An 18,964-nucleotide genomic window follows, 5' to 3' on the forward strand; every position below is an offset into this window, starting at 1 on the left:
TGATATGTATTCAGATATGGGAAGCCCATGTTTTTATAGCAGAGAAAAGTCATTATCTGTTTCTTTCTTTGTTTCTAAAATAGCAGTAATGATATCAACAAGGGTTTTAGTGGAGAATCTATAGGCAATAAGCTACGGTGCAGTTCATTGGAACATGCTGGAGATATTACCGTATTTTTCAGAGTATAAGATGCACCTTTTCCCCCCCAAAAGAGAAAGTGGATGCATCTTATACACTGAATACAGCATTTTTGGCCTCCTGAAACCCCACCCCACGCATCCCATTTTTTGCAAAAATGGATGCGCAGAGGGCTTGGGATGCCTGCAAAGTGGTTCTGGGGGTTGGGGAGGGCAAAAATAAGTGAAAATGAGCCTGTTTTTCACAAAAAATGCTGTTTTTGCCCTCCCAAGCCCCCAGGAGCACTCTACAGGCCTTCCAAACTCTCTGCATGCCCCATTTTTGCACAAAACACGCCCGTTTTTGGCCTCCCGAACCCCCCACATGTCACATTTTTGCCCTCCCCGGCACCCAGGAGCACTTTGCAGGCCTTTCAATTTCTCTGCATGCCTCTTTTTCACAAAAATTGGGGCGTGCAGAGGATTTGGGAGGCCTGCAGAGTGCTCCTGGGGGTCAGGGAGGGCAAAAACTTTTTTTTAAATTTACCTCTGCGTCTTATACTCCAGGGCGTCTATAGTCCGAAAAATATGGTATTTTAAATCTTGTCATCTTTATAATTGAGGGGAAACAGAAGGAAAAAATTGATAAGTTCTTGGGATAACTAAGATCAGTGACATGTGAGTTGCCACGAGAGTTAGGAGGATTGGAAGCCATTTTTTTCAGCAGGGGAGATTTGGGCAGGCAATTGATGGCTGTATGGCATTTAAAATATTAGAATCAAAAGCTACTTAGTTGAATTTATGTTTCTTTAAATGAATACAAGTGTCATTTAGGAATCTGCTAGGGTAGAAAGTGTGTTGATTTTCATGCTTTTCCCATCTTAAAGTACACTTACCAAGTTGAAATTGCACATTTAAGTCATTTTGACAGCATCAAGCCTTATTATTAAGGCCATTTTTATTTTGGTTTTGTTCTATTTCTCTTGAAAGCTTTCTCAAATAAAACTGAGGAATATTTGAGTGCTAGGATTGTATTGTGCACATCCTTTAAAAGGACTGGGGAAGGCATATAAGACATTCATTTTTGAATCATTCGAACAGTAATGTCTATAGTAATGTCTTTTCAGAAGCACAGCCATCTACCATCCATGCAGAGACAGCCCAGCACACTTCAGTTGCAGTTCCGCACACTCAGAAAAAGATGTGGCAGATATGGAATGTGTTAATCATAAAAAAATCAATGTTTCATAAACACTCCTTATTTTCTGAAGGTTCTTTTGTAAAGGATTTTTGCAGTTGAAAAAACAGTGTTGTGATTTTTCTTTATTTTGTATGGCGTAATAGAAAACAGCATTAACCACTGTTTTTATTTTTGGTACTCTTGCTGCTGCTTCTTGCTGGGAGATACTGCAGCCAGAATGTGTAGATCAGTGATGCCGAACCTTTTTGGCACTGAGTGCCCAAACTGGAATGCGTGTGCGCACCAGAACGCCGAAAATCCGAAGACCAGCTGGCTGGTGCGCATTTGCGTGCTGGCCAGCTGATCTTCAGGTTTCCGGTGCTCTGGCGGGCATGAAGACCAGCTGGCGCACCAGAAACCAGTGATGATGGCATGTGTGCCCACAGAGAGGGCTTTGCGTGCCACCTCTGGCAGGTGTGCCATAGGTTTCACCATCACGGATGTAGACTATTTAGCTGTGACAATGTCACATTGCTCAGGGTGCACCACAAAGAGGCTAGTCTACATTGTACCCCAGTGTTGTGACCTTTTGATATTATGTCAGGAGCACTGCTTAGTATACAGAATAATTGTACTTGGGGTTACCTCAAATTGGCAAATCATACATTTCTGCTGCCTTTAAAATGATTTGCACTACAATTCCTATAACTTCTAAACATTGGTCATATTGTTTGAGGGCTTATGAGTTTGTAGCTTAAAAATATCTCTATTCCTGTTCTAAACAAAATATTTGTCAATGTTAGTGGACTCTTATTTTAGAAATGCCTTGCTAGAAACAAAGTTGTTGGTGATGATGACTTTTAAATACACCAGAAACTTCTATAGGAACTGATAGGGTGCTAGACAATAAAAGATAGGAAAATTATAGAGTATCAAAATGAACATGGAGAAACCACAAATTTTAAACAATATATTCTGTAGGAGGTAGCCAGTGTAATACTAGTTTTGGAAAATCTGAGGTGTGATGGCAGTGCTGGTGAAAACTATTAGAAAAACAAAAGACAGTAGAAAAGCAATATTGTGGGGAAAAGTCATCTTTGTTAATGCAAGAACAGAATTATATTCTCTTATTTATTGCTAATGAAATTATGATTGCAATGCTATATATAGTTAGCATCAGTCCATCTGTGCTGTATCACTCTTCATTTCACAATGTTTCACTCCAGTGTAACTCGTTATTTTATTTTGACATTAATTTGCTTGTTGCTACCTCTTCTGATCAGGGGCAAAAATATACAATATTTGACCAGTGACCAGGAAAAATTAAAACTCACATGTGGCTTCAGATTTCATCTTACATAGCTGCTTCCACTAAACTGTACTCATTGTCCTGAAGGACTGTTATCTGGGGTAGGAGCAGAAAGGGGAGGGAAAGCTGTTCCACAGAGGGGAAGCCACAACCCAGAAGACCAGTTCCATGGCATCCTCTCTCTTGATTTGTCACAGGAAGAGAATCTCGGCTCAAGTAGAGTGAATATAAAGTTATTACCTGAGTCAAACAGTCTCAGAACTAATAAGGATCCAAATCATAAAGGGCTACATAGGTTATAACCAGGAGGACCTTGAGCTGGATCTGGAAGTATATTGGAAACTGGTGTGGGTTGCTTCCGGTTCAGATCGGATCGGGCAAACCAGTAGTGGCGGCGGGAGGCTCTGCCCACCAACCCGGACGCTTCTGCGCATGTGCAGAAGCAGTGAGCATGAGCGAACCAGTAGCGCCAGGATTTGCAACCCACCTCTGGTGTAAGCTATTACAGACATGACATTGTTCCACTGTACTGGCCAGGCAGTGGCATTCTGGACTAATTGAACCTACCAGATTGCCTTTCAAGGACAGTACCATAAAGAGAGATACACACTCCAAACACAGTGGAATAATGTCATGTCTGTAGTAGCTTACACCAGAGGTGGGTTGCAAATCCTGGCACTACTGGTTCGCTCATGCTCACTGCTTCTGCACATGTGCAGAAGCATTCGGGTGGGTGGGCAGAGCCTCCCGCCGCCACTACTGGTTTGCCTGATCCGATCTGAACTGGAAGGTTACAAGGACAGGAGTTATTGTTGCCAGTAACTCCTGATGCAAAAGGGTCAGAGCTGGCCCTCAGATTCAGCTGGGCAAATAACATCTTGGCCACATTTTCCATCTGCAGTACTAGCAGGACCTGCAAGATTAAAATAGCCCTCAGTGCAATCCCACACAGAGCTACAGTCAGAGGGATTATAGAATCTGACGATTTCTGAACAGTTGTTCCATCTTGTTTCTTTTTCTATGGCTTATCTTATTATTCAGTATCTGAACAAGGGAGGAAGGAGAGAATGGGCTACACCCCCCAAAAAAAAAATCTATTTTGTTGGCTTTGTCCTGCCTACTGAACTTTGTCTAAAATGAGCTATCCACAGCTAACAAGAACTTCCCTTCCCTATTCTTGAGTGGATTAGTCCTCGATTTACAACAGTTCATTTAGTGACTATCCAAAGTTACAACAGCACTGAAAAAAGTGACCTGTGACCATTTTCCCCACTTATGTTGCAGCATTCCCATGGTCATGTGATCAAAATTCAAACATTTGGCAACTGACTCATATTTATGATAATTTATTATGGTTTGGTATCCCAGAGTCACCTCATCATCTTTGGAGACCTTCTGACAAGCAGTCAATCGGGAAGCCAGATTCACTTAACAACCATCTTACTAACCTAACCATTGTAGTGATTCACTGAACAAATGTTTCCTTAGCAACATAAATTTGGGGCTCAATCATGGTTGCCAGTTGAGGACTACCTGTATTATCACTGTCTGTCTATCTTCTTATTTGTCTCATCTACCTTCTTATCTTCGTTTCTACCCCCTCTTATTGGTGGTATTATTGTTGTTGTTGTTGTTGTTGTTGTGTTGCTTTGTATGTACACTGAGTGGTTCTGCACCAGAGACAAATTCCTTGTGTTTTTAATCACACTTCACTAAACAAAGTATTCTATTTTGTTCTGTTCTGCTTTGCTCTATTCCATTCCGTTCCAGTATATTCTATATGTCATATAAATCTAAAAGTATTTTTGGGACTGAAATAAAATTATTTTGATTGATTTGAAATGGGACTCCTCTGAAATGATTAATTATTATAGGGACTTTTTTTGTATTTTTAAAAATAGTATTTTATGGGTCCTGACCTTGTTACCTTTTTATCTTACCTGATTATCTTTCTACCAATTCTGCTGTTTGATTTTAAAGTTGGAACATTTTTAGTAATGTGTTTATATAAAGCATTTTATTATTTTTGGTACCTTTAAAGAATGAGCAGCTGTTTTGTAACTTGTTAATTAATCCTTATAAAAGTATTATGGTACAGCTGCTACTTCATTCTAATGTTATATTCCAGGGTAAGTAGTTTATTCTTATAATCTCGAAATCTCTAGTCTAATCTAACCATCCATTTAGCTAGTTTGGTTTAAAGGAAAATACGTCACATTAATGTTGCAATTTATTACAGTTTAAAATCAAATGTCAGATAAACCTCTGGAAATTAATAAGCTTTCAGCTTATGAAATATTCATACTATTCTAAAGAATGGTTTTTGTGGGCAATAACTATGGTCTTTGTTAGTATAAACAATATTAAACATTTACTCTTCTTAATTTATATTATAACTTTTATTTTTATCTTGTATTACTACAAAAGGCACCAAGACAATGTAACAATGATTTTACAGAGGTAATTTTCTGTGGTGCAAATGTGGCTTTCATGCTTTCTGTAATAGAGTCTTGAAAGTAGCCAGGTTATTTGCTCGTATAAGCCATTTCACATGGCCAGATTTCTCTGGTACTTCTGAAAGCCATCTTGGGAATCCTCCAGCTCTCCGCAGTCAGGAAAGGGAGATTGGCATCTCAGCTAAAATGGAAAAGGATAGCCTTGGCCATTTATGGTAGGAGGAAAAAATCAGGAGGAGTCTGGTAGCAGTTTTTTCAATAACAACAACAATAATAAAGGGTAAACTGCAGCTCAGAAAAGCTTATGCCTTTTAGTAAAAGTTGTTACTTGGAAAAAGTACCACTGGCTTCCTCCTGATTTCTGAATTATATCAGAGGGACTTGCAGTATTTCTATTCAGATGTTTAGGCAGTCGTCCATGTTTTCTCCACTGGGCCATCAGAAAGAGTAAGTCCCCTTCTGCCCCAGTCCTGGGATTTTTAAATGCATTTTTATAATTTTGGAAGGCTTGTTTTCTCCAAAACATGGTTATAATTTTGTCTGTGTTTGTATGTCTGATACTCTTTTGACTATGTAAATAACATAATCCATTTGACTACATAAATAATATAATTCGTTTCCGTATACCGGAATACCAAAGCAAGTTGTATCGGTTGCAATTCTGATTAGCTTGCCATATCTTCTCACAGAATACTCTATTCCTGGGTTTTTCTTTCTTTTTTTCCTTCTAACAGCCGGTATGTTGTGGCTATTAAATAGACAAGCCTCAATTGACTCTGAATTGGGGAACGAAGAAGCTAATGCTTTTTAAAAAAAATAAACACTATATATCATACACTAATAGAAATCTCAGGTTATCCATAAATTTGAGATAGATGAGGATAGAGTAAAGATTTGCTGTTTAAAGAAAAATACTGAAAGATCACATTCCTCATAAAACGTTACAATGTACCTAAACAACTTCTTGAATTGGGTTATAGGATGAAAATCTCTATATTATTTTCAAAGAATAGTTAAACATTCAGTGACTGCTTAGCATTACTTTTCATGCTGACATTTTAAAACCAAATAATACATTTTAAGACACTGCATTGTGAAAACTAAAGTTTACCAAACAAATTCTTTTTTCGCAGTTGATCAAATTATGATGCATAATAATGTGCAGTACAGAATAAAATACATTGCTATAGAACACCTCCAAATATTAGCATTTATTTCCTACCACAGCAACGGTTAATAGCAAACAATTTTTTACTTTAACTTAATAGCAGGATCAAATCCCTTCCTGAAGTAATATATAGCCTAGAATAAGATTGTCACATTTGTGTTCCTTTGTGTATTGAAGAATTAACAAGTCACTAATCCTGATTTGGGTTCTACATTTTAGTGCAAAAATGACCCCACATTTTCAGGATGATATTGGGTCCAATATGACAAAATACTCTTTTATACTAAGAATTTCTGATTATAGTCCAAAGTTACACAGCATAGACACACGATTAGCATCTCAGTAAGAACAGTCACTGCAGCCTTCAATATTTGCTGTTCTATAGCTATGTTGTACTAGAATAGTGTTACTTATAATTATAATTATGTGGTATTTCTTTTCTGTGTTGATTAGTAACATGCATTAGCATTTGCTCTCTCCCTTTACAATTTAGTTGTAATATTCAAGGACATTGATCTGTCAATACATTCATGCCTTGACCTTTTTTTCATTTATTGTGTTCTTACTTTTAATGCATAGGTGCCTTGACCCAAGCCATTCGCAATTTTGCAAAAAGCCTTGAAGGTTGGCTTTCCAATGCCATGAACAATATTCCCCAGAGAATGATTCAAACCAAGGTAAGCTAAAGAGTTACTCTTGCTTTCAAAATAATTTGCAACAAAAAAGGTATTACAAATAATAATAATTCAACATTACCTCCTCTGTTTCGTTTATAAAAAAGACACTACAAAAGAACCATTTTTTAAAATTGCATAGAATCTGCTTTTGATTTTATATTGCCAGTCTATACTGTTCTTCAAATTTTGCTGTAGAAAGTTCATCTACTCATATCTAAATCACCAATTCCCACATGAGGCCTCCCCCAGATGGTTCATGGGAAAGAAATAATGTAATAATATAATTTTTCCACTAAATGTAGTGTGATATATGTAATATATGTAATATATTTGCATAATAAACATTAAAAATACAGTAATACCCCTGGTTAGCAGACTGCTTTCAGAAAGGGGATTTTTAAAACTCTTCATTATACCTGAATCTATCTAATTAACAATTTGCATAATTTGTCATAAATTGTTCAGATGGATTTGCCAAACAAGAGATTTTTTCCATTATTTGAGGGAGAAATTCAAACTGAGATTTTGTCTCTTACATGTGAATATGGAGATTCTCAATCATCCAGGTCATGGTTGTCCCCAAAGTGCTTTTTCAAAAGGCAACTGGACTTTGTTTTTTTTCTTGAAGACATTTAGCTTCTCATCTAAGAAGCTTCTTCAGTTCTTCTTAAGAAGTGAAAAAGCTACTTGGATGAGAAATGCAATGTCTTCAAGAAAAAAACCAAAGTCCAGTTGCTTTTTGAAAAAGCAAATTTGGGACTTGCATGTGAATGCAAGACCATAAAATAAAAGGTTTGTTGTAGTTGCTCTTGTAATATACGGTTTTATTCTAATCAACCAAAGAATATGTGAAAAAAGGTACCATATTTTTCCATCTATAAGACACCCCCATGTTTCATGTAGTTTCTTGTAGTAACCACACTATAAGCCATCACTGTGAAGACGCCATCTTGTTAGAATGAGAACTACAACAAGAACAGGAAATACATCACAGGAACAATAGAGATGAAACCTAGCGTGTCAATGTGATATAGGAAACAACTACAATAGAGAGGAATGATAGAGCTGCATATAAGATAGAGGCTCATCTAGCATATGTGGCCTTCTCCTGGGCTCCAGTGTATAAGACGCACCTCAATTTTCAAGTAAATGTTTTAAAGAAAAGGAGTGTCTTATACATGGAAAAATATGGTATTTTAAACTACTTCCTACTTCCTACCATCTAACTGGTAAAAGCTTTTGATGTTGCTGTAGTAGTCTTTGAGGAGAGATTTGCCTATCTAACAAATATTTACTGAAGAATTCTAGATGGCATAAATGCCATATTCTTTAGATTCTTTATATTTCATAGCAAACTGGTACAATTGTGTACCACAATATCCTAAGATGTTGTTTCCTTTGTATGCTTGGGTGTGGAGGATAGCCAGGGATTCAGTGCAGGGAAGATATTGTTGTGGATATTGTTTTTATTTAACTTGCTTTATTAACATTATTGTTATCATGTGTGCACACATCTCCAAAAATCATATTCTCATCAGATATCTTTATAAGGCAATATTGGAATGTTTGGGTATAAAGTGTATTTCTCAATAAACATGATTTATTTGTAAAAGTTGCTAACCAGCACTAGCCTTAAAAGAGAATAGGAGTCTCAGGCCTTTTTCTTCATTTTTCGCAGGTTGCCGCTGTAAGTGCCTTTGCTCAGACTCTGCGAAGATACACATCTCTTAATCATCTGGCTCAGGCAGCCCGAGCTGTCTTGCAAAACACTTCTCAGATTAACCAGATGCTCAATGACCTCAATCGTGTTGATTTTGCCAATGTCCAGGTATGACATGACATGGATGCTTTGTTTGTAATTCTTTGGTCCAGTCATTAAGGCATCAGGCTAGAAAGCGAGAGACTGGGAGTTCTAGTCCCACCTTACGCATGAAAGACAGCCAGGTAATTTTGGGCCAGTCATTATTCTCAGTCCCCACAGGGTGGTTGTTGTTTTTGAGAAAATAGGGGGAGGAAGGAGATATGTTTGCTGTCTAGAGTTATTTATAAACAATAATAAAAGTGGGGTTAAAAAAACCTAATATAAATTTTAAATTTTAAAAATCCCTCCTTGCATTTGAATTTTAAAGATGCCAGCAAAATTTCAGTCTAGGGGAAACCTGCCACAGTAATCTTTTGTTTCTGCGAGAAAATATTCATGAGAGATTTCTGTAACTCATTCTCTCCCCCTCCCCCCAACTATTCTGCTTTTCACCTATTGACTTGTAGACAATGAAGGGTATTTCTTAACACCCATGTTAATATATCTGTGACTTATATTTATCTATATCTGCCAAAGCTTTAAGGAAATGTTTAGCAGCCCATTTGAAATGATCCATTTTTTAAAATGCAACCCATCCACTAAAACATTCCAATGTCCAGCAGTTCCATTTCTCCTCTTCTTTGGCTGTTCCACCTTTGAAACCTTTTTCAATCTTTTCCAAATCAACAGAATGTTGGGAAAGCATTATGTGAAGGAGAGCTTGTAATAGGATCTGCAAGTCAAATGATTTAATAAAAAGTAAACAAATTTAGATCAGGTTTAGTGTATGGAAAGAAGTGGCTGGAAAAAAATCAAATCTGAAAAATGAATAAGATTGAGAGCTGGGATCTGTTGAGAAAACAATTCCAGTGGGGGAAAAAAATCCATCCTTGCATCCCTATGGGATAGGTAATTGAGCTTGGAATGCTGTTTTGTTCTAAACCAGGGATGGGGAACTATGGCAACTTTAATACCTGTGGACTTCAAATCCATAGCTCAAAAGTTGCCATAGTTGCCCATCTCTGTTCTAAGCCATCTTTGTCTTTTCAAATCACATCACCTCAAGCGGAGGAGATAAAACCTATCCAGAGTTTCCTAGTACACAGATGAACACAAGCATGCACACAGACAACGCACAATGGGAGAGCAATAACATGCAGAGGGTTATTTTATTATCTGGATGAAAATGCAGATGTCCTCTATCCCTTGATTTGTTCACTGAGTACTTATTCTTCCCTCTTTTTTTTACTCATTGTTTTCCCTTCTAGGTGCCTTTAACTTACATTTTAATCAGACACTTGAAGATCCTCTGTTAAACTTTTTTTTGAATTGGTACAGGAGCAGGCTTCCTGGGTGTGCCAGTGTGATGACAACATGGTACAACGGTTAGAAACAGATTTCAAGATGACTCTTCAGCAGCAGAGCACTCTGGAGCAGTGGGCTGCCTGGCTTGACAATGTAATGATGCAAGCACTGAAACCATATGAAGGAAGACCTAGTTTTCCTAAAGCAGCACGCCAATTTCTGTTAAAGTGGTCTTTCTACAGGTCAGTGCCCTGAGTAAAGAGGTTATATTTTGTCTCAGTCCAGTAGGGTAGGGCAGTGCTTTGAGTTCAAAGGCCAAAAGGTGCTCTGAAATGCATAGAAATGGGCATGTAGCACCTGTTTGCCATGTCTTTAAACATTTCTTTTGTCAGAATCACGCAGCAGGTATGCAGTCTCAAGAAAAGACACAGCTGCTTTAAAGTAACACAGAAATACAATGTGCTTTTGAATGTATACCAACTGGATCATAGCTCTCAGCCATGAGTGATAATAGATGAGGCTGTATATCTTTGTTAATTTATCATATCCCTAGTAAAAGCAGTATTGGGTTGGGAGGGAAAGTCATGTCAATAAGCAGCAGTGGAGCTTGGATTTATGCATTCTTCCTTCCACTCCTTTCTTTTCTAATTAAACCTTAGTGAGAATATATTTTCATCCTGTTCTTTGCTTAAAGTAACCCATTTCTATTGCCTCCAAAGTAAGAAGAAAGAAAGTAGGTGAAGACCACCCTAGAAGCCTGCTTCAGCCAGTTTCTAATATCCTAACCTCAGGGGCTACTGCCACCGACCGAAAACATTTTAAGCATATTTTGAGTTTACAAATATAATTTGTTATGTTTTCATTTTATTTGTTGTTGCTTATAAGCCGAATTTGCATTCTAAAGGGAAAGGAGAGAAACAGATGCAGTCCACCACCAATAATAAGAATGCTACTTAAGTCCAGCTGTATATGATGAGCCATTTATATAATAATTTTTAAAGTGCTTCTAAATGTAATGCCTAAATAAGAGATGGATAATCAAGAGGTCACATGGGGCTCTTCTCCTTAGGACAAAGGTGGGCAACTATGGACTTACTTGGACTTAATCTTCGTAAATGTCAACGTCCATAAGGCAGTGACCGTTGCATTGTGAAGGCCAGGGGCAGGACGTCACGGATTACAGCACGCCATTGATTCCGATTTAGGGCGGCTTGTTGGGCATTCTTGAGTTGGCTCAAGAATTCTGGGAGTTGAAGTCCACAGGTAGCAAAGTTGCCATAGTTTCTTCCCCTAGATTCACATAGATCTTAGTCACGTTTAAAAGCCATTTAGGGAAATTAGTTTATACTTCTGGCAAGAGTTATCTAAATCTTGAGACAGAGAAAAAAGGGAGATGGAAAAGAAAAGGATGACCCTGCCTACAACTTGCTTTAGCTTGGCCAGTCTTCACCCCTTTCTTTCCTGACAAGAAAATTAACTTTACTTTTTAAAAAACCATTGTCCTCTCCTGGCTTAAATAATGTAATCATTAGAATTATGTTAGATGTGTCAGAAATTTCTGGCATATTTATTGGATGATAATGTGTTTCATTTGTATTTTCATCTTAATATAGCTCAATGGTGATTCGAGATTTAACTCTACGCAGTGCTGCTAGCTTTGGTTCTTTTCATCTGATCCGTCTGTTATATGATGAATATATGTTTTACTTAGTTGAACATCGAGTTGCTCAAGCCACAGGAGAGACACCTATTGCAGTCATGGGAGAGGTCAGTCTACAGTTGGAATCCTTTATCAGATAATTTAACATCAAAAAGTAGTAATTATCTCATTAAGTTATACTTAATTAAGTAAATGTGTTTTCTAGGAGGTAAATGTGGATCAGTTATAATTAAATTCCTTTCATCTGAGATTTAGATATAATGGATGTCATCAAGTTTCAGTTAAGCTGAATCTATACAAAGCTCATGCAGAAATTCATTTTCTTTTGTTTGTACATTCTGATTATATTTATTCACACTAAATACTGGATCAAGTATTTTGCAGTTACCTTTCAGATTCTGTGTAGATTTCTACAATCTTATGCTCATTTCTGAAATCTATGGTCCTTCTTTTTAAGTTTGTAACCTTCCTGAATTGCCAAATATTCAAACTTTTCTCCTTGGTTTTTTTACCAGCAGTTTGATACTCAAAAGAGAGTAAAAAATAATAATTAAACATATTGTCTTATATCCACATAAATAAACAACAAATAATAATATTTCATCCCTAGTAAAAAAAAAATCTGTCACCCAATTGTCATTTTTTAATTGAAGATGATGTTTAGGTTTTTTATTTTTGTTACAACATAAACTTGTTTCAAGAGAACTTGGGAAAAGGTGATGGTTCCTTTTGGGAACACAAAGTAATAATATATCTTATATATGAAGCATCAACACATTTGACTATGTTTTATCTTCCTCAGACGTTAAGAATGTATAAATATCCTTTCTTCATATACTTCATTAATCTTGCTTTCTGAGTCAAAATGAAGAGTATGCATTATGAAAATAAATTCACCCTAGGAGCTATCCAGGCAGAAAGCCATTTTTTTATGTTGCCTTTGTTACATTTATCAGCACAAATGCAACATATATATATATGCAGGTCTTGGCGTATTCGGGTCTTTTCCCTTGTAAGATTGAATGTATCATGGCGACGTTTCGACAAGGTCCCACTCACCATCTTCAGGCTGGTGCCTTCGGCTTCATGCTTGTGCGAGCAAAGCGTGATCAGAGCTGCCGTCAGGCCGCCACCACCAGACTCAAACCCAAATCCATCCCATAGACGAAATGCAACCACCATCCAGAAGCCAAACCACGGCATCACCAACTGCTGCCCCCACCCCTCTGACCCCCACACAAAGCAAACTGACACATGCCATGAACACATGGCCAGACTGCAAACCTGGAGCCAAACCAAAGCCCTGGATGTTACATCACAGCCATCTGTCCAGGACATTACATCACAGAACTCAGGAGGTTACAATACAAAGTCTCAGGATATTACAATGCAGCCAACTTCCCAGGATGTTGCAGCACAGAATTCAAGATATCAGTACACTAGAGCTTAGGATGTCATCACACAGCCAAATACGCAGGTCGTTACAACACAAAAGACTAATGGGCACACAGCTAGTTCCTCAGCCACACAGGATGTTACGAAACAGCCAACTAATCTGCATACATCAACTCCATCAACTAATCAAGATGCAACAACACAGCCAACCAATCCACTTACAGCAACAAAGCTAGCACTCCACACATCCCCACCAATATTTATAGAAAGACGACAGCTCCGATCATGCTTTGCTTGCAAAGCACTAAGCCAAAGGCACCAGCCTGAAGATGGCAAGTGGGACCTCGTCGAAACGTCGCCAAGATACTCTCAATCTTACAAGGGAAAAGACCCAAATACGCCAAGACCTGAAAATCTACGAAAATAAATATGAGGAGGGCATCACCCTCCTCTCTTACATCAAAGGCACCACAGATAAAATCAGCAAAATTCTCCACGAAAACAATATCGAGACAGCCTTCAACACTGACTAAAAAATAGCCAACATCTTAAGAAACCCCAAAGACAAAATCCAGCTAGAAAACCAAGGAGTCTATGAATTACCATGCAAAATCTGGCCTGCAACATACATAGGACAGACTAATAGGAGAATAAATGCATGCATTGCAGAACACAAGAACGCAGTAAGAAAAAAAGAAAACACTTCCTCCCTTTTCCAGCACCTTAAAGCTACAGGACATGAAATTAATTTTGTGGGAACCAAATTAATCTCCAAACCTGAATACATCAACAAGAGAATAATTATGGAAGCTATCGAAATAGATTAACACCCCCACAACATGAATAAACATGATGATACCTCCTGCCAACCAGACATCTGGAAACCAGCCCTAGTCCACAAACGAGCCCCACCCACCATCCAGGCTGTTACAACATGAAACAACAATGGACACACAGCCAGCACCAACCAGCACCAATCTACCAATCATGATACAACCACACAACCAATCAATCCTCTTACTGAAACAAAGCCAACACTCCCCACACCCCCACCAAGATGTATAGAAATGCGGCAACTCTGACCACACTTTACTCACACAAACACGAAGCCGAAAACACTAGCCTGAAGATGGCGAGTGAGACCTCGCTGAAACGTTACCATGACAATATCAATCTTACATGGGAAAAGACCTGAATACAACAAGACCAGCATACCTACACCCGTGAAAATCTACGAAAACAAAATCTACTGCAGGTCTTGGCATATTCGGGTCTTTTCCCATGTAAGATTGAGAGTATCTTGGTGATGTTTCAACGAGGTCCCACTTGCCATCTTCAGGCTGGTGCGAAGATGGCGAGTGGGACCTCGTTTAAGATATTCTCAATCTTACATGGGAAAAGACTTGAATACTCCAAGGCCTGCATACCTGCACCCGTGAAAATCCATATGTGTGTGTGTGTGTGTGTGTGTTTTCTGAGGTTTTCGCGGGTGTTAGTATGTAGGTCTTTGGTTATTCGGGTTTTCTCCCGCATAAAATTGAAGGTGTCTTGGCGACACAACATGAACAGGTGGGACAATATCTCCCGCCTGCCAGCCATTTGGAAGCCTGCCATTATTGATAAATGAGTCCCTAACATGATGAATGACACCAGGCCCACACTCACAAGAGCCACACAGGATGTCACCACCAAACATCCACAAAGAAAGCAGACAAAAACCCACACTGATGATGAGGCACGACCAAGGACCAAAAGCCAGACTGCAACTGCACCATTAGCCACTTTAAACCCCTCCTATCCTTACATGAAACACAAACCCCCAACCAATCAGAACACACCTCCACCCAATCAGAACACAGCCAAGCTCCCACCCAATCAGCTCAAACCCCCACTGGCAGTTAAAAGGAAGAAACAGCCAAGATCTCACATTGCTCCTGGAAGCACGAAGCCTGAAGATGACGAATGAGACTTCGTCAAAACGTCGCCAGACACCTCCAATTTTACGCGGGAGAAAACCCGAATAACCAAAGACCTACATATATATATGTATATGTATATGTATATGTATACACACTCACATATATATACACACATTCACACACATATATATATACAATTAGAATATCGTGCAAAAGTTCATTTATTTCAGTAATGAAACTTAAAAGGTAAAATTAATATATGAGATAGACTCATTACATGCAAAGCAAGATAGTTCTTACAACTTATGAAAACCCCAAATCCACAATCTCAGAAAATTAGAATATTACATGCAATCAATAAAACAAGTATTGTATATAAAAACATCGGACCTCTGAAAAGTATAAGTGTGCATATGTACTCAGTACTTGGTTTAGGCCCCTTTTGCAGCAATTACTGCTTCAATGCGGCGTGGCATGGAAGCTATCAGCCTGTGGCACTGCTGAGGTGTTATGGAAGACCAGGATTCTTCAATAGCGGCCTTCAGCTCTTCTGCATTGTTCAGTCTCATTTCTCTCATCTTTCTCTTGGCAATGCCCCGTAGATTCTCTATGGGGTTCAGGTCAGGCGAGTTTGCTGGCCAATCAAGTACAGTAATCCCACGGTCATTGAACCAGGTTTTTGAACTTTGGGCAGTGTGCAGTATGAAGTCAAATAAAGCTTGTCTGCGGAAGGAAGCATGAAGTGCTCCAAAATCTCCTGGTAGACAGCTGCATTGACCCTGGATTTAATGAAACACAGAGGATCAACACAAGCAGATGACATGGCTCCCCAAATCAACACAGACTGTGGAAACTTCACACTGGACTTCAAGCATCTTGCAGTGTGTGCTCCATTCTTCCTCCATACTCTGGGTCCTTAGTTTCCAAATGAGATGCAAAAGTTGGTCTCATCAGAAAAAAGGACTTTGGACCACTGAGCAACAGACCAGGTCTGTTTTTCTTTAGCCTAGGTAAGAAGCTTCTGATGTTGTTTGTTGTTCAGGAGCAGCTTGACAAGAGGAATACGACATTTAAAGCCCATGTCCAGGATCCGTCTATGTGTGGTGGCTCTTAATGCACTGACTCCAGCCTCAGTCCACTCCTTGCGAAAGTCCCCAACACTTTTGAATGGCCTTTTCCTGACAATCCTCTCCAGGCTTTGGTCATCCCTGTACCTTGTGCACCTTTTTCGTCCACACTTTCCCCCTCCACATAACTTTCTATTAATGTGCTTTGATACAGCACTTTGGGAACATCCAACTTCTTTTGCAATTACCTTTTGAGGCTTTCCCTCCTTATGGAGAGTGTCAATGATGGTTTTCTGCACAACTGTCAGGTCAGCAGTCTTTCCCATGATTGTGATTCCTACTGAACCAGACTGAGAGACCATTTAAAGGCTCAGGAATCCTTTGCAGGTGTTGTGGCTTAATTAGCTGATTCACAATATTCTAATTTTCTGAGATTGTGGATTTGGGGTTTTCATGAGCTGTAAGCCATAATCATCACAATTATGACAAATCACGGCTTGAACTATCTCGCTTTGCATGTAATGAGTCTATCTCATATATTAGTTTTACCTTTTAAGTTGCATTACTGAAATAAATGAACTTTTGCACGATATTCTAATTTTTCAAGTTTCACCTATACATACATACACACACACACACATATATACATACATACATACATACATACATACATACATATATTGCTTTGGTGGTTGTCATAGTGCACAGAATAGTTTCATGAGACTGAGCAGTAGAAACTCAAATAATTAGGAGAAATGATTTAGAGTTGACCAAAGCTGAGCCCACGTCATTGATTTCCAACTTAAGAATGCTCTGGTTCCATTCCTGTTAGTCTCCTTTTTAAACCAGAAGCTGGATATGCATTTCAGAAGAATCGAGCCTCTTTCAAATCTAGATTGCTTATGTAAAACAGTGGTTTACAACTTACTCTAAGCCAGTGGTTCCCAAACTATGGTCCATGAATCCCTCAGGAGCCATGATGTTGTCACATGGGGTCCGCAAAGGCTTGGAAAAAATGTTAGCATTAAATGCGTTGAGTTATCTTGAGTACCTTGAGTTAAGTCTTGGTGGTCCGGTTCCATAAAAGGTATTTAAAGAGGGGGTGTGCGGTGAAGAAAAAGTTCTAAACTATTTTTAATTTGAAGGATTCACTTCCAGAAATCCCTGAACCATCCTGGAAAGAACTTGCTGCGACCAACTCATCACGGGGCAATTCGCCATGGCCAACTAGTCGCAGGGCAATTTATTTAATTATTTAAAATAAAGAAATAAAAATATTTTATTTTGTGTCATTCATATTTCATTTTGTCCCTATTTTTGCATCCTTTTTTAAATGATTCTATTCTACCATTTCTTTGATATTAGTGTAACTCTTGTGCCACAGCAGCAAGTTGGCTGTGGTGAGGTTACCTTGGCAAGTTAGATGCAGCAAATTGTCATAAACACCCCCTTTCCCCCCCCCTCCGCGGAATGGCATAATCTGAAGGATTGTTCCATTTGTGAATAAAAAGTAGTCATATTTCTTGGGAAACATGGTTCTGATTTGATTTCACAGAGGATTTAACTATGGAAAATGCTAGCATAATGTAATGTATTAAAAGTTGCTATTTTGATTTTCTTCCACAGTTTGGTGATTTAAATGCTGCGTCTCCTGGGACCATGGACAAAGGTTAGTATACACATCCTACATATCTTCAAATTGATTAGGAAATTATAAATGTATTTGTTTACTTGATTTGTATGCTACTCCTTGTTCTCTTAACTTATTCATTCTTTTGCATTTGCATTTCTACTTAATCTGAAAGCTTACTTTGAAGGTTGGGAGACTTTTTTAAAAGATTACAGTGAACTACAGTGATCACTATAGTTGATCTATGTTTTATTAAGTAAACTGCAATTGATGAGGGTCTCATATAACATACTAACCCATAGTCTAATCACATTATGATTTGCATGATGCGTGAATCCAGTCAGTGGGATTCTGAGGAAGAGCATCTTATACAAAGGTTCTTTCACTCAATGAAACATAATATCAATTTAATTTATTGACAGCATGAACAAATTTCAACTGAATTTGGTATGATAGTGGTAGTTGTCACTTAGCAACACTAATTGGGACTGGAAACTCCATTGTTAGCAGTGTAGTTTAAAGTGGAAAAAAAGCCATGTGATCGTACTCTCTATGGAGATTTTCAGTCATCCAGGTCATGGTTGTCCCAAAAGTGCTTTTTCAAAAGGCAAGCACCTTTGAGACATGTGTTCATATTACTTAGTGATGGTGGTCCTGATTGCTTTTTGTGAGCAAGGACTTCACATGACCATGACTTCTTACTCCCTGCAAACTTTCCCATTAACTTTCCTTGTGAGGAGCCAGCACAGAAAGTTGAAAATCACAATCTTGTGACTGTGAGGATGCTGTGGTGGCTATAAGTATTAAGGTCCAAATGTAATTACCACTTGTTCAGTGCCATTGTATGTTGAGACTGAATGGCCGTTAAATGAGGACCACATGTACAATATTGAACTTGTGCACTGGTTCAAATCCTAGTGATCCGTTATGGAAGTAAGATAACAGTCTCCACAGAAGTAGTTACAAAACATGGTAAAAAATTGGGCTCATAAGGATTCATTTCCATATACACAACACGCGATTTCTAGTCACAGAAAGGGGATGATTCCTTTACTTGCAGCCTCCATAGTAAATATAAAGATCGGAGCTTAAGATGTTGCCGGGAAATAAGCATTCATCTACAAATACAAAGGCTGACTAATTAATAAGGAGAAAGTTGGAGTGCACATACATAATTTACCTAGGATTGGATTTGGACACAGAATTCCAGTAACTTGACACTTTGCTAGAGTTGTTAAGCCTTTCTATCTGATTGTTACATGGCTCTCTCAGATTGCAGG

At 38.4% G+C, this 18,964-nt stretch overlaps 1 protein-coding gene across 1 annotated transcript in view; it reads left to right on the forward strand.

Moving 5' to 3' along the window:
• Positions 1-18,964, forward strand: part of RFX3 (regulatory factor X3) — a 190,861-nt gene that overhangs the window by 166,104 nt on the left and 5,793 nt on the right. Inside the window, exons 12-16 of the mRNA XM_032214341.1 lie at positions 6,810-6,907; positions 8,586-8,735; positions 10,047-10,255; positions 11,627-11,780; positions 17,681-17,723. Of these exons, the coding sequence (XP_032070232.1) occupies positions 6,810-6,907; positions 8,586-8,735; positions 10,047-10,255; positions 11,627-11,780; positions 17,681-17,723 (654 nt within the window). The remainder of the gene's footprint in view (positions 1-6,809; positions 6,908-8,585; positions 8,736-10,046; positions 10,256-11,626; positions 11,781-17,680; positions 17,724-18,964) is intronic.

This window comes from Thamnophis elegans, chromosome 3 (genome assembly GCF_009769535.1).
Source record: "Thamnophis elegans isolate rThaEle1 chromosome 3, rThaEle1.pri, whole genome shotgun sequence".
Lineage (NCBI taxonomy): Eukaryota > Metazoa > Chordata > Lepidosauria > Squamata > Colubridae > Thamnophis > Thamnophis elegans.